This window comes from Mustela erminea, chromosome 5 (assembly GCF_009829155.1).
Source record: "Mustela erminea isolate mMusErm1 chromosome 5, mMusErm1.Pri, whole genome shotgun sequence".
Taxonomy (NCBI): domain Eukaryota; kingdom Metazoa; phylum Chordata; class Mammalia; order Carnivora; family Mustelidae; genus Mustela; species Mustela erminea.
In genome coordinates, this window is record NC_045618.1 from 28,049,736 (window position 1) to 28,063,357 (window position 13,622).

General features: G+C 37.7%; 1 protein-coding gene across 1 annotated transcript in view; it reads left to right on the forward strand.

Moving 5' to 3' along the window:
• Positions 1-454: 454 nt before the first annotated feature.
• NIPA2 (NIPA magnesium transporter 2) overlaps positions 455-13,622 on the forward strand; it is a 31,749-nt gene continuing 18,581 nt past the window's right edge. Inside the window, 3 exon segments of the mRNA XM_032342327.1 lie at positions 455-563; positions 11,707-11,938; positions 13,404-13,460. Coding sequence (XP_032198218.1) covers positions 11,800-11,938; positions 13,404-13,460 — 196 coding nt within the window. The 5' untranslated portion in view covers positions 455-563; positions 11,707-11,799.

Consider the following 13,622-nt stretch of genomic DNA (forward strand, 5'->3'; position numbering starts at 1 on the left):
CGGCCGTAACGTTTTGAACATAACTGTTTTAATTCCTAACTTTTATAAAGTCACTTAATCCTGTCTTCCTCTCCCTACAACTGTACAAAACTTTTATTAGTTTTGTATTTGTGTCTCTTTAGTTTCTCCACTAGATTTTTCAGTTCGTTTAATACAGGATTATGTTTTAGTTATATTTCTAGAAATCCTCTGTATGCCGTATGGCTAACTAGTAATAAAGGTAATATTAAAAGTAATAAAAGGACATATGAAAGAATAGAGATCTTTGTTTCATTGGAGTAAGTTATCTGTTGAAGCAGTGTGTTGTCCTTGGATGAGTAGGTTTCACGTTGGTAAGTAAAAGTATGCAGGCTAGTAGCCAAATTTTTGTAAGTATTTATTAACTATGTAGTCCTTTTGCCTACTCCTGTATTTTCTTCTTTCCAGGCCGGAGCTACTCTGTCAGGGTTTAAAACTTTAAATGAGAATAAAGAGTATTAAATAATACAAGGAAATGAAAGTGAATAAGTCATCTCTAACTGCTTCCAGACTTTTTTTCCTAAGAGACCATATTAAAGTTACATGTAAGTTAAAATATTAATTTATAACTAATGTTGCTAAATTAGGTTTAGAGATTTAGATTCTGTAGTATTTATAAGGACTGCTTTTAAAAATAATGAACTAAATAAGAGATTGGAAATATTGAAGTAGTGGAAACCAAACAGAAGTAAAGATTAAGAGCTCTTAAAGTTTTCCTTCAGTGTGGGCTGCCATATAGAAATAGAGCCAGGACATTTAGGTTCTGTTTCAGGCTCTGTAAGTTTCTCTGTGTTCCTCTGTATGTGATTTAACCTCTTGGAAGTTTTGTTTCTTTAGTTGTAAGGTGGGGATAATGATACCTTCTTCTCATTGCATGTATTAGAAATAACGTGATTCAGTAACCTGGAACAGTGCTTCACAGGTGTGTGCAGTAAGTGGTAAATATTACTATTAGAAATATTAAAGGAATTATACTTATTTTTAGGATATTTGTTTTACATAAAAATATCCTGCAGTGGTATCCTACTTACCCTTGTTCACTCAGTGTCAGCCACAGTGGCCTTTATTTTCCTAGAAAACTGCATACCAGTTCATACCTCTCTGCCTTTGCATTTTTTTCTCTGCTTTGTTCTTTTTCCTCTCTCTCTGAAGCCTTTGCTCAATGTTACCTTCTCCACTAGGCCTCTTAACCAACCTAGTTCGTTGGTTAAATAGAAGTCCCCTAACCCAACTCCCCAGTGCCCTTAACCATAGCATTTACCATCTTCTGAAATAATGTTCTCATTTATTTTGTCTTGCCCTACCTCCAACACAAGGTAAACTCCATGAAAGCAGTGATTTGGTTTGTTTTATTCACTGCTGTATCCCCATTCCCAGTGCATAGTATGTATTCATGTAAATGTTGGCTGAGTAAATGAGATAAGCACCTGCCCACAGTGAAAGGGATATAAGTAATATATATATAAATAACTGTAATACAGGCTAGGAAAATGTCCAAAGAGAAGTGTAGGTTGAAGGCCAGGAAATTCAGGAAAGGTTGGTTAATCTGGCTTGCAGAATTCAAGCAGTGTTTCATTGTGGAGGTGCCTTTTGAATTGGCTCCTTAAAGATGAAAGAAATAATGTAAACAAAGATAGGAAGGATGAATAGGAGTAAGTAAGAATGGGAGTGGTATGTTGACCTCGGGTGGAATACAAGGTATATGAAATGTAGTATTGGGAAATAAGATTGAAAAGTTAGATTTGGAACAAATATGAAAGATCTTAGTGGATTACAAAATTTGAGTTTCTTTCTTTAAACAGAGGGTAGCCAGAGAACGAGATGGCACAGATGTGTTTTATAGAGCAGTGTGACAGCATCATTTATTGAAGCTGGATGAGCATTGGGAGAGACATGGAGGTGCAAGGCTGTATTTCACAAAGGTAGACTCCATCTGGCACTCTTGGCCCTTGTATCCAGTTTGGGTAATGAGGATGGGGAAGCCATGGTCACAATACAAGGAGGAACAGATTGGGGAGGAAGATGATAACCTACACGGAGAGCCTGTTGGAGCTGCCACTTGCTTGTGTTCCACTTCTGAGACTAAATGGAGACCCAGGGGGCAAGGCAAATAAGGAGAATCCAGCTGCTGGAGAAGTTGCTTAATACCTTTGTGCCTGTTTTCTAATCATGGGGCCCTCACCATGTATCTTTTTCAAGTTTTTGTGAAAATGAAATGGTAAAAATGCTGTGACAAGTTTAAAGCTGTAAATGTATTTCTGTTGGTATATTCTTAAAAATTATCTAATTTTGGTGATTGTGTTGCCTACTGTTAGTCATTTTGCAAAGCAAATCTTAATTTCAGCTTACCTTATAGATGTTAGAATACTAGTTTATTTTTTCCTGTTCCTTAAGTTATGTGTTCTCTGTGTTTTAGAAGTAGACCAATTTCAGAATTTTATTTTAAAATTTATTTATTTCATTTTCTTTTTTTTTTCTTTTTTTTAATTTATTTCATTTTCAATGTAACTTGTATTTAATGAAAATTAACATAAATATTCATAAATATTAGTAAAATAAGCTGTGAGAATTCAATTAAAATTAAAATTTAGAACAAGCTGGAAATTCTAAGCCTTTTAAAGTTTGTTTAAAATTAAAATGGGTCATTTTAAGAGTTTTCAGTTCACTCAGCTGTGGAATCCTTGAGGACGGGGACTTGTGATCATCTTTATGACTTATAAAGTTTGGCACATTAGAGCTGCCCCATATATGCATATTGAACAGATGGCCACATGTAAGTAATAACAACAGCTTGGAGGGGAGGAGTGTGGGATGGGTCCTTCCACCTATGTCCCCCTCAGAGGTAAGATGGGCAGGTTACCATCTGGAGCTTGTTCTCTCTGGGTTAGGAAAATAGTTGAAGTGAAACTTAGCAAGTTTTCTTGTTTAGCTGCCCTTAAACCTGGCTCTACTTCATAGTTAATCCTTAAGAATAAAAGATAATCTGTTTTAGGCTCTCCCAGCTGTGATTGACCTTTATAGTTATAGAGTGGGAGCAGATCTGAGAATAGTGAAGCAAACTCATTCCTTTTGGGACATTCACACTGATGTCCTATTTTCAAACAAATGAGAAAATTAATTTACTTAGTGGTGAAGACTGCTTTATAATTTGAGGGTTTGCAGGTTCTATGTTGTTTGTCCCCACCCCCACCCCCTTTTGCCTACCACCACACTGCTATAGTTCCATGAGTGAACAAACAGATAACCTTAATTATATAAAGGCTTATAAATCAGATTTGCCACTTAAATGAGTGCCTTTTGTGGAATAGGAAAACCACCACTATGAACCAAAGTCATTGTCTTTAAGTACCTTTTATCTTCAAAGATAGGAGAGTAATTGAGACTTTAATTTTATAAGGCTGACTGAAAATAAGTGCAAAGGAAAGAGATGCCTTTGGGCTAATGAGGAAGTCTTTGTAGCACAGCTTGACTTGTGAACTGGTGTTGAGTGAAGAGCAGGCTTTAAGTATTGGGAACAGGACAGGAGGGCTGTGGTGTATCTGGGCAGTGATGACACTTGTCTGAAGGGAGCCTTGGTCCTGTGTTGTAAGTGAGAGGGAGAGTTGCAACTCTCCAAAACTAGCATACATTGACCAACCTGTCAAAAAAGGTTTTCTGTCTACTTTTGTGTGTTCAAAATTTTCTATAATAAATAGGTAAAAGGAAGGGGCGCCTGGGAGGCTCAGTGGGTTAAGCCTCTGCTTTTGGCTCAGGTCATGAGCCTGACACCCCCCCCCCCCTTTGCCTGCCTCTCTGCCTACTTGTGATCTCTCTCTCTCTTGCTCTCTGTCAAATAAATAAATAAATAAATTGAATAGGTAAAAAGAAGAAAATAGATTTTAAATAACATCATGAAATTCTATGTAAAATCAATACGGAGAAAATTCGTACATAGGGATACATAGGTACATGTTAAGAACAATGAACTTTCAATGGCTTTAAGATAAAATGAATAAGATTCTATTATAATGTATTGTTTTAATCACCTCTTTTTCACCTTATTCATAGGGCTAGAATTCCTTCCCCATGGCACATGACACTGGGTACATGAGAGTGAGGTGGTTTATTAATCTCACTCAGCCCAGGCAGAAGGACATGGCACATTGCACAGGGCCACAAGGGGTGGTGGTGGGGGACTGCAGAGTGAAGAATGAGTTGCTGTGGAATGTAGACCTTGAGTAACAAGTGTTTGAGGTGCACCCCTTGGATCCTGCAGGCGAGTGTGATTGGCTTGCTTTAAAATAATTCTACAGTCTGGGAGGGCAGTGAAGCCTAGTACTTCGATATAAGCAGGAAATATGCCAAGTCTCTGCAATAAGAAGGGTTATTTAGCCTCTTTTTAAAAAGTAATCTCTACACCCAGAGTGGGACTCGAACTCATGACTCCAAGAGCAAGAGTCATAGGCTCTACTGACTTAGCTAGCCAGGTACCTCAAGAAGGGATTTGACTTTGGGACCTTATCTACAGGAGCAGAGTTGGAAGGGGAACATATAGTTAGGCCATTAAAAGCCCTCCCCATTTTACCAGATGTCAAAGCAGCACAAAATATTGGATCTTTTATTTTTTAAATTTTTTTAAAGGGAGTGATTTATTTAAGTAGGTTCACACCTAACATGGGGCTTGAACTCAAAACCCTAAGATCAAGAGTGGCATGCTATGCTGACTGAGTCTTCCAGTAGCTTGAATCTTAATTTTTGACCTTATACTGCATGTATGTAATTTGCATATAGTGCAAGTTAACATTAAGTGTTAATAAATTAAATATTACTAAAGTAATAGTTACACATTAATAAATTAATAGTTACTCATTTGGTATTTGAAAGTCAGGTTTATGTGAGTGCAGTCTAAATTTGGATTTGTGAGGCTATCATACTGGGATTGCAATTTTAGATAAACCTGACTTGTTTCTGGGTATCATATTTGCAGATAATGTTATATTTTATTGATTCCAGAATATTCAGACTTACACTTCAGTTCATTTTCTTCAGACCTTCAAAAGGGGAATTTTATAGACCGGGGAACTTTAAGTAGTAGTCACTTCCTCAGTAGAATTCACATGATAATTAACATTGCTTTGATGATGATAATAGTTAAAGGGGTTGATTTTACATTAAGGTGTGCTTTAAAGAATCTTATGGTGACCCATGATCATTGGAATACAGAGTGGGCTGCAAGTGTTTTGTAGCTGGGTTTTACTCCCATTTTCCCAGATTTTATTATTATTACCTTTGCATTTTCACTTGTATGTAGTGCTGTCACTTCCCAGCATACTTGAGCAACTTTTTACAGCTTTAAGAAGTTTTATGAGCTGTAAGAAAGTTTTTAAATCTTAGGATGCTCATCTAAATGACGCAGCTTTATTTTTAGGGCTATAGGGTTATAATTATTTTCATTTATCTATATTAACCCAGAAAACATATATTAAGATACATTTTTGAGACTGCCAGATAGCTAGGTGCACAGGATTATAAAGGTGACTCGTAGGAGTCTAGGGGCTGGCAGTCTGGTGAGGGAAACTGGGTCGTAAACACTGTTAAGCCAGTCATTTAGATGTAGTGGGAACACTGTAAACACATTTTCTTGTTGTTGTAATAGTCTTTTTATAGTCTATAGAAGTAATTCTTGCTGCTAACCATTTTGTTCCCAAATTATCTGCCTCCCACTATCACTGCAAGTTTATGTCTTCATCCATACTGATTGTCACAGTCCAGAATTATTCCAGAGGCAGGCTGATGAGTCTTGAGGTTACCAGTGTTTGGCACATAAAGAGACCATAGTTTATTTTATTTTAAATTTAAAAATCAGTAGTAACTTTATAGATTGTTTAGTTTCTTTTGTTAGTGTGTATGTTAAGGTTGTGACTCATTCAAGGTCATGCACCCAGCTAGAGGTAGGACGGAGTCTCCAGATTTTCCATGTAGGACTTCTGAATGCATATTCTTGCTTTAAGAGTGGCATTAAGAGGATTGGGAGTACTTCTCCAAATACCTTGTAAGAGGGATTGATTCTGGAAAGGTGTCAAGTAGACAGCTAATCTCATCCATACTGTACATGACTGATAGTTAAAAAGCTCAGAGCACCTCCCTGACTTGAGATCTTTCCACGTTTCAGTATTATCTTATTCCAAATTATAAGGTGACTTTGCTTTTCAGATTGTTAGGGTTTCTTTTTTCTTTCCTCCTTCCCTCCTCCCTACTGTGGGCTCCATACCAGCACAGGGCCTGAACTCATGATCAAACGAGTTGGCCCTCCAATGGACTGAGCCACATAGGTGCCCCTTGTTAGTCGGTTCTTTCCTGACGTCCCTGCAACTCTTGGGAAACAGCCCGTGTTTTAAAAACCTTAATATGGAAATGTCCAGACATACATAGTACATGCAGTAGAGAGAATAGAATGATACAGTGAACCCTGGGTGTGCCTACAACCCATCTTTACCACTGATCCCCATTTCTGCAGACAAGTTTTGGCTTTTCAAAAATCTGATGGGAATTTTACATTTACCCTGTAATAAGCCTGTTCAGGTATGTAAGTTAGCTATTCCAATAGCATTTAGCAATAACCATTTGTGATTGTGTTCACAGGTCTTTAGGTCAGCAGGGATGACTCTGTTTTGCTCTGCACGTAATGGAAGGGTGCCAAGGGGCAAACAAAAATACAAAGGTTCTCTTTATATGTACACTCAGTACTGGCAGTCCTGTCACACCTACCTCCTATTGGCCAAAGTAAGGCTCGGGGCCACACCCCAAGTCAGTGGGGGTGGGAAGGACCGTCTTAGGAAGTGTTCCAGGAACCATAATGTGACTCAACAGGCAAATCTAAACACTGGTCCCATTGTCAGTGTCATCTCAGTGTGAATACATCTTCCATTATTACAGAACATTATCCCCATTTTTTAACTGCCTTTTGTCTGTCTCCCCACTGAAGACTAAAATTTAGCTATCACTATTTTATCCATAGAGCTTAGCATGTTTAATACACACAGCATTGGTTTGGTAAATACTATTTGAGTAAATGGATAACATAATTGAGGGGCTAGGTGAATAGGAAGTTGCTTTTGCTAAAGGCCAGAACCTCATAACCTCTGAAGAACAAAAAAACTTGTCTGGTCAGCAAGGGTTAATGGGTGAGGATCCTTCTGAATTGCAGATTAGTTCTGGAACTCAGTAGTTGTACTAAAAATACCAGAAAGTTGAGCTGGTAGTTAGTTATAACCAATCCTAAACCTTGTTGCTGAGTAATGTTTTTCCCTCTGCTTTCTGCACTTTGCTTTAGTTCATTTGTTAGCAGTGTTCATGAGTTGGCCGTTTGAAAAAAAAAAAAAAATTTGCAGTCTTTGGTAAGCCTCTGCTTCCTATCTGGTCTTGTGGATGGAGCGTTCTAGGTCCATAGTCGTCATGTTCTCTGAAAAGTCCGTCAGTATCACACTTGCACCTTGGCAAATTTCTGTCTGCTAGAATCATCATCCTCTGCTAACAAAATGATAATGACAAATGATAAATCTGCATACCTCCAAATAGCCTAAATAAGAAATAAATTCCATTTGCTTTTATCTACATAGATTTTTTTAATGAGTGCAAGAGAATCTTTTATTTATTTTTTAAATAATGTTCAGTTAGCCACTGTATAATATATCATTAGTTTTTGTTTAGTGTTCAGTGATTCATTAGTTGTGTATAATACCTAGTGCTCATCATGACCCATGGTCCCCTCTTTTTTTTTTTTTTAAAGTATTTTATTTATTTATTTGTCAGAGAGACCGAGAGAGAGCACACAAGCAGGCAGAGTGGCAGGCAGGCAGGCAGAGGCAGAGAGAGAAGCAGGCTCCCTGCTGAGCAAGGTGCCTAATATAGGACTTGATCCGAGGACCCTGGGATCATGACCTGAGCCGAAGGCAGCAGCTTAAGGGACTGAGCCACCCAGGCATCCCCCCATGTCCCCTCCTTAATACCCATCATCCTGTTAGCTATCCTCCCATGCTCCCCCCATCAGAAACCCTCTCTTTGTTTCCCAGGGTCCATAGTCTGTCATGGTGTGTCTCCCTCTGATCTCTCCCCTCTTCAGTTTTCCCTTCCTTTCTCTATGGTCCTCCTGGTATTCCTTATGTTCTGCATAAGGAATATGAGTGAAACCATAGTATAATTGTCTTTCTGTGCTTGACTTACTTTACTTGGTATAATCCCCTCCAGTTCCATCCATTTTGATGCAAATGATGGGTATTCATCCTTTCTGATGGCTGAATTATACTCCATTGTATTTATGTACCACAGCTTCTTTATCTGTTCATCTGTTGAAGGGCATTTTGGCTTCCACAGTTTGGCTATTGTGAACATTGCTGCTATAAACATTGGGGGTGCATGTGTCCCTTCTTATCAAAGCATCTGTATCTTTGGGGTAAATACCTAGTAGGGTAATTGCTGGGTTATAGGGTAGCTCTATTTTTAACTATCTTGAGGAAGCTCCCTACTGTTTTTCAGAGTGGCTGTACCAGCTTGCCTTCCCACCAAGAGTGTCAGAGGGATCCCCTTTGTCCCTATCCTCATCAACATTTGTTCCCTGTTTTTTTAATTTTTGCCATTGTAACTGGTATAAGATGGAATCTTATTTCTGGTTTTGATTTGTGTTTCCCTCATGGCTGGTGATGTTGAACATTCTTACGTGTGTCTGTTAGCCATTTGTATGTGTTTTTTGGAGAAGTGTCTGTTGCGTCTTCTGCCCATTTTTTGACTGGGTTATTTGTGTTTTGAGTGTTGAGTTTGAGAAGTTCTTTATAGATCTTGGATATCAGCCCTTTATGTGTAATGTGATTTGCAAATATTTTCTCCCATTCCATGGGTTGCCTCTTAGTTTTGTTGACTGTTTCCTTTGCTGTGCAGAAGATTTTATCTTGATGAAGTCCCAGTAGTTCATTTTCGCTTTTGTTTCCTTTGCCTTTGGAGACATGCATGTCTTTTTTTTTTTTTTTTTTTAAGATTTTGTTTATTTATTTATTTGACAGACAGAGATCACAAGTAGGCAGAGAGGCAGGCAGAGGGAGAGGAGGAAGCAGGCTCCCTGCCGAGCAGAGAGCCCGATGTGGGGCTCGATCCCAGGACCCTGGGATCATGACCTGAGCTGAAGGCAGAGGCTTTAACCCACTGAGCCACCCAGGCGCCCCTGGAGACTGCTGCAACTGATGTAGGAAAGGTTACTGCCTATGTTCTCCTCTAGAATTTTGATGGATTCCTTTCTCACATTGACGTCTTTCATCAGTTTAGAATTTAGGTTTGTGTATGGTGTGAGAAGATGCTCCAGTTTAATTTTTCTGTATGTAGCTGTTTTCCCAGCACCACTTATTGAAGAGACTCTTTTTCCATTGGATATTGTTGAAGATTCTTGACCATAGAGTTGAGGGTCCATTTCTGGGCTCTATTCTGTTCCCTTGATTTATATGTCTGTTTTTGTGCCAATACCATGCTGTCTTGGTGATCACAGGTTTGTAATATAGCTTGAAGTCAGGCAGCATGATGCCCCCAGCTTTGATTTTCTTTTTCAACATTCCCTTGGTGATTTGGGGGTCTTTTCTGGTTCCATACAAATTTTAGAATTGTTTGTTCCAGCTCCTTGAAAAATGCCAGTGGTATTTTAGTAGGGGTACTATTGAAATTGTAGATTGTTCTGGGCAGGATAGACATTTTCACAATATTCAGTCTTCCAGTCTGTGAGCATGGAATGTTTTTCCATCTTTTCGTGTCTTCCTCAGTTTCTTTTATAAATCTTCTGTAATTACTAGAGTGTATTAACCTCTTTGGTTAGATTTATTCCTAGGTATCTTACGGTTTTTGTTGCTGTTGTGAATGGAATTAATTCCTTTATTTCTCTTTCTGCAGTTACATTGTTAGTGTATAGTAAAACAACTGATTTCTGTGCATTGATTTTGTATCCTGCCACATTGCTGAATTGCTGTATGAGTTCTAGTAATTTGGCGTTGGAGTCTTTTGGGTTTTCCACCTAAAGTATCATGTCATCTGTGAAGAGAGAGAGTTTGACTTCTTCTTTGGCAATTTGGATGCATTTTCTTTTTGTTGTCTGATTGTTGATGTTAGGACTTTAGTACTGTGTTGAACAATAGTGGTGAGAGTGGGCATTTCTGTCATGTTCCTGACCTTAAGGGAAGAGCTTTTCCACATTGAGAATGGTATTTGCTGTGGGCTTTTTGTAGATGATTTTTATGAAATTGAGAAATGTTCCCTCTATCTCTACACACTGAAGAGTTTTAATCAGGAAAGGATGTTGTATTTTGTCAAATGCTTTTTCTGCATCAGTTGAGAGAATCATACTGTTCTTGTCTTTTCTTTTATTAATATGCTCTATCATGTTGATTGATTTGCGAATGTTGAACCACCCTTTCATCCCAGGAATAAATCCGACTTGGTTGTGGTGGATAATCCTTTTAATGTTCTGTTGGGTCCTATTGACTAGGATCTTGTTGAGGATTTTGGCATCTGTGTTCATCAGGGCTATTGGTCTGTAATTCTCTATTTTGATGAGCTCTTTGCCTGGTTTTGGGATCAGGGTAATACTGGCCTCATAGAAGGACTTTGTTTACGTAGATTTCTAAGAAGAAGGTGTATTCATGAGAAAACTCCGAGCTTCTCTGTATACATTATTCAAAAAGGACACATGAATTTGGTAAATGTATTGATAAACTAGATTTGTATCTTCTCATGCCTGATTTTCATTCTACGGAAATTTTTTTCTTATTTCTTTTTTTCTCTAAGATTTTTTTTTTTTTTTAAGTTATTTATCAGAGAGAGAGAGCACAGGCAGACAGAATGGCAGGCAGAGGCAGAGGGAGAGGCGGGCTCCCTGCCGAGCAAGGAGCCCGATGTGGGACTCGATTCCAGGACTCTGGGATCATGACCTCAACCAACTGAGCCACCCAGGCGTCCCTGGAAATTTTTTTCTTAACAGCAAAGTTTTGTTACTAGGAACTGTCAACTAAGACGGGAGACATTTAAATATGAAACTAGAGTTCATAAAACCAATTTAAATTTTAAACAGTATTGGCATATAAAAGTAGTTGTATTTTTATTTCTTTTCAGTTTTACTGAGTTATTTGTTGACATATAACATTGTATTAGCTAAGGTATGCAACATAGTGATTATATGTGTATTGTAAAATGATCACCACAGTAAGTTTAGTTAACATCACACATACAAATTTATTTTCCTGTGATGAGAACTTTTAAGATCTCTCTCAGCCACTTTCAAATACGTAATACAGTATTGTTAGCTGTAGTCACCATGCTGTACATGAACATCCCCAAACTTTTAACTATATCTTTTTACCACCTTCGCCCATTTCTGTCACCTCTCTACCCCCTCACCCATTTTAGTCACCCTTTCACCCCTGCCTCTGGTAACCACCAGTCTGTTCTCTGATTTTATGATTTTGGTTTTTAAGTATGGCCTTACATCACAATCCTGTCTTTTGCCATAAGTATGAGAAATAATTTTACATTGTTGGTAAATTATAAATGGTAAATATATTATCCATGGTAGTAATGAAAATACTCCTTTATGAATGGAGAAGTGGAGTAAAATTTTTGATGATGGATTATCATCATTCTGTTTAAAAATCAAGTTTTGTTTTGTTTTGCATTTTTTAGATTTGAAGATTGCATAGTCCTGCGTCTGGCACCAGTGGTTTCTCTGTTTTGTGATCAATGTGATTCACAAGAACTTCTTTAGTAACAAACGAAATGATCCAGGGCCGTGGAAAATATGACTTTTACATTGGTCTGGGATTGGCTATGAGCTCCAGCATTTTCATTGGCGGGAGTTTCATTTTGAAAAAAAAAGGTCTTCTTCGACTTGCCAGGAAAGGCTCCATGAGAGCAGGTAGGCTGTGTCTTATGTGACTGTGAAATGACATCAGTGTGTGCTTGTGTACTGAGGTTCTTTGTTGGTAGACAACCATATCTTTGTTCCTACTTAGTATATTTGAAACTTTGAACTTTGCAAGCCTTGTAAATGTTTATAGAGAATTAGACATCAGTTTTGTGATGAGAAAAATTAAAAGTGAGACGATGTCAAAATAAGCTATTAACTTCTGCAGTTATTATCAAAGTGGAAATAGGGACCAAGGCCCAATTAGCATCCAGCCTTATCTTTAAATTTTGTTATGTCTGTAGTGAAGGAGCTAAGGGTTTATGAACAGAATCAGAATATTACTGAATCCTAGGATTTTTTTAATCTAGGATACTGAAATTTTACTTTTACCTTAAGACATTTTACCTGATAATCTTAAGTTGACATGAAGGAAAGAGAAGGCTTACTATGGTTAAAGAGTATTCTATTCAGTGATTTTTCTGAAGGGTGATATAGGTTATTTCCCCCAGACGTGTCCTGCTGACAAGTCATGAGACCTTGGGGGAGATTCAGTGTGATAAAACCCCACTCTGACTTCTTTTGGTGCATTCATGACAGCATTATGTTGCTTTCTGGTTCTATCATTCAGCCTCTGCTTTAGTTCCAAACCCGATTCTGACCTCATAGGAAGATCTGCTTTGGCAGTTTAAAAAAAAAAAAAAAATCGAACTTCTTCCTCTTTCCTGTGCCATCTTTATGGCCAGAGCTAATCAGTTTTAAAATAGTAGCCTCTGTTAGCGGGAAGAGAAGAAAGTATTAGCATATGCTGCTTGAATAAGTATGTTCCTCATTCTTGTCTTAAGGACGGTACTCTCAATGTCCATGATAGATATGCTTGTCAGAGGGTTCATTTGCATTGGCTTTTCTTTTGGACAATGGCTTAAGTACCAATTGCTTCCTGATTTTATTAATTTTGGGGGGAGGAAAGTCAAATAGGAAGATGAAGATCCTGGCAGCTCCAGACTGTGATGAATGCTCAGTCTTTTTATGTATGGTCAATATAAAACCCCTTCTACAAGGTTACTTCCTCATAAGTAGGACTAACCCACACCTATATGGCTTATCCACATTCAGACTAATTTATTTGAAGTTGGGTTACTTCTTACTGGTTCTTTTTCTTTGTTTATTGAAGCTGAGTTCACAAAACAAAAGAATGATGCATAGACTGAAAATAAGGATTGATTTTAATTCTTTTGCTGAACAGTATAGTGCAAACCTAAACATTTTTAACATTTTCGTGATCCTGATCCCCTTTTCTAAGATAATCATAAAAAGATTATTTTAGAAATCTGCTTACACAGTCATGGTGGAACCTTTATTCAGAATAATAATAACAAATGAGGTATTTCAAAATCTATAATTGATAATAGTTGTCATAAATTACAAGAGTCTGATAATCTTCCAAAAAAGCTAAATGTTACTTTTTCATTTGCAGGTCAAGGTGGCCATGCATATCTTAAAGAATGGTTGTGGTGGGCTGGATTGCTATCAAGTATGTATAGAGAACATTTCAAGGATATTTTATAGTTGTATATTAAATATTTGCACATACTAATACTGCCTCTTACTAGCACATTGTTGTTTGTTTATTTAATTTTTAAAGATTTATCTATTCTAGAGAAAGAGAGACAGAGCAAGTAAGGGCGGGGAGGGG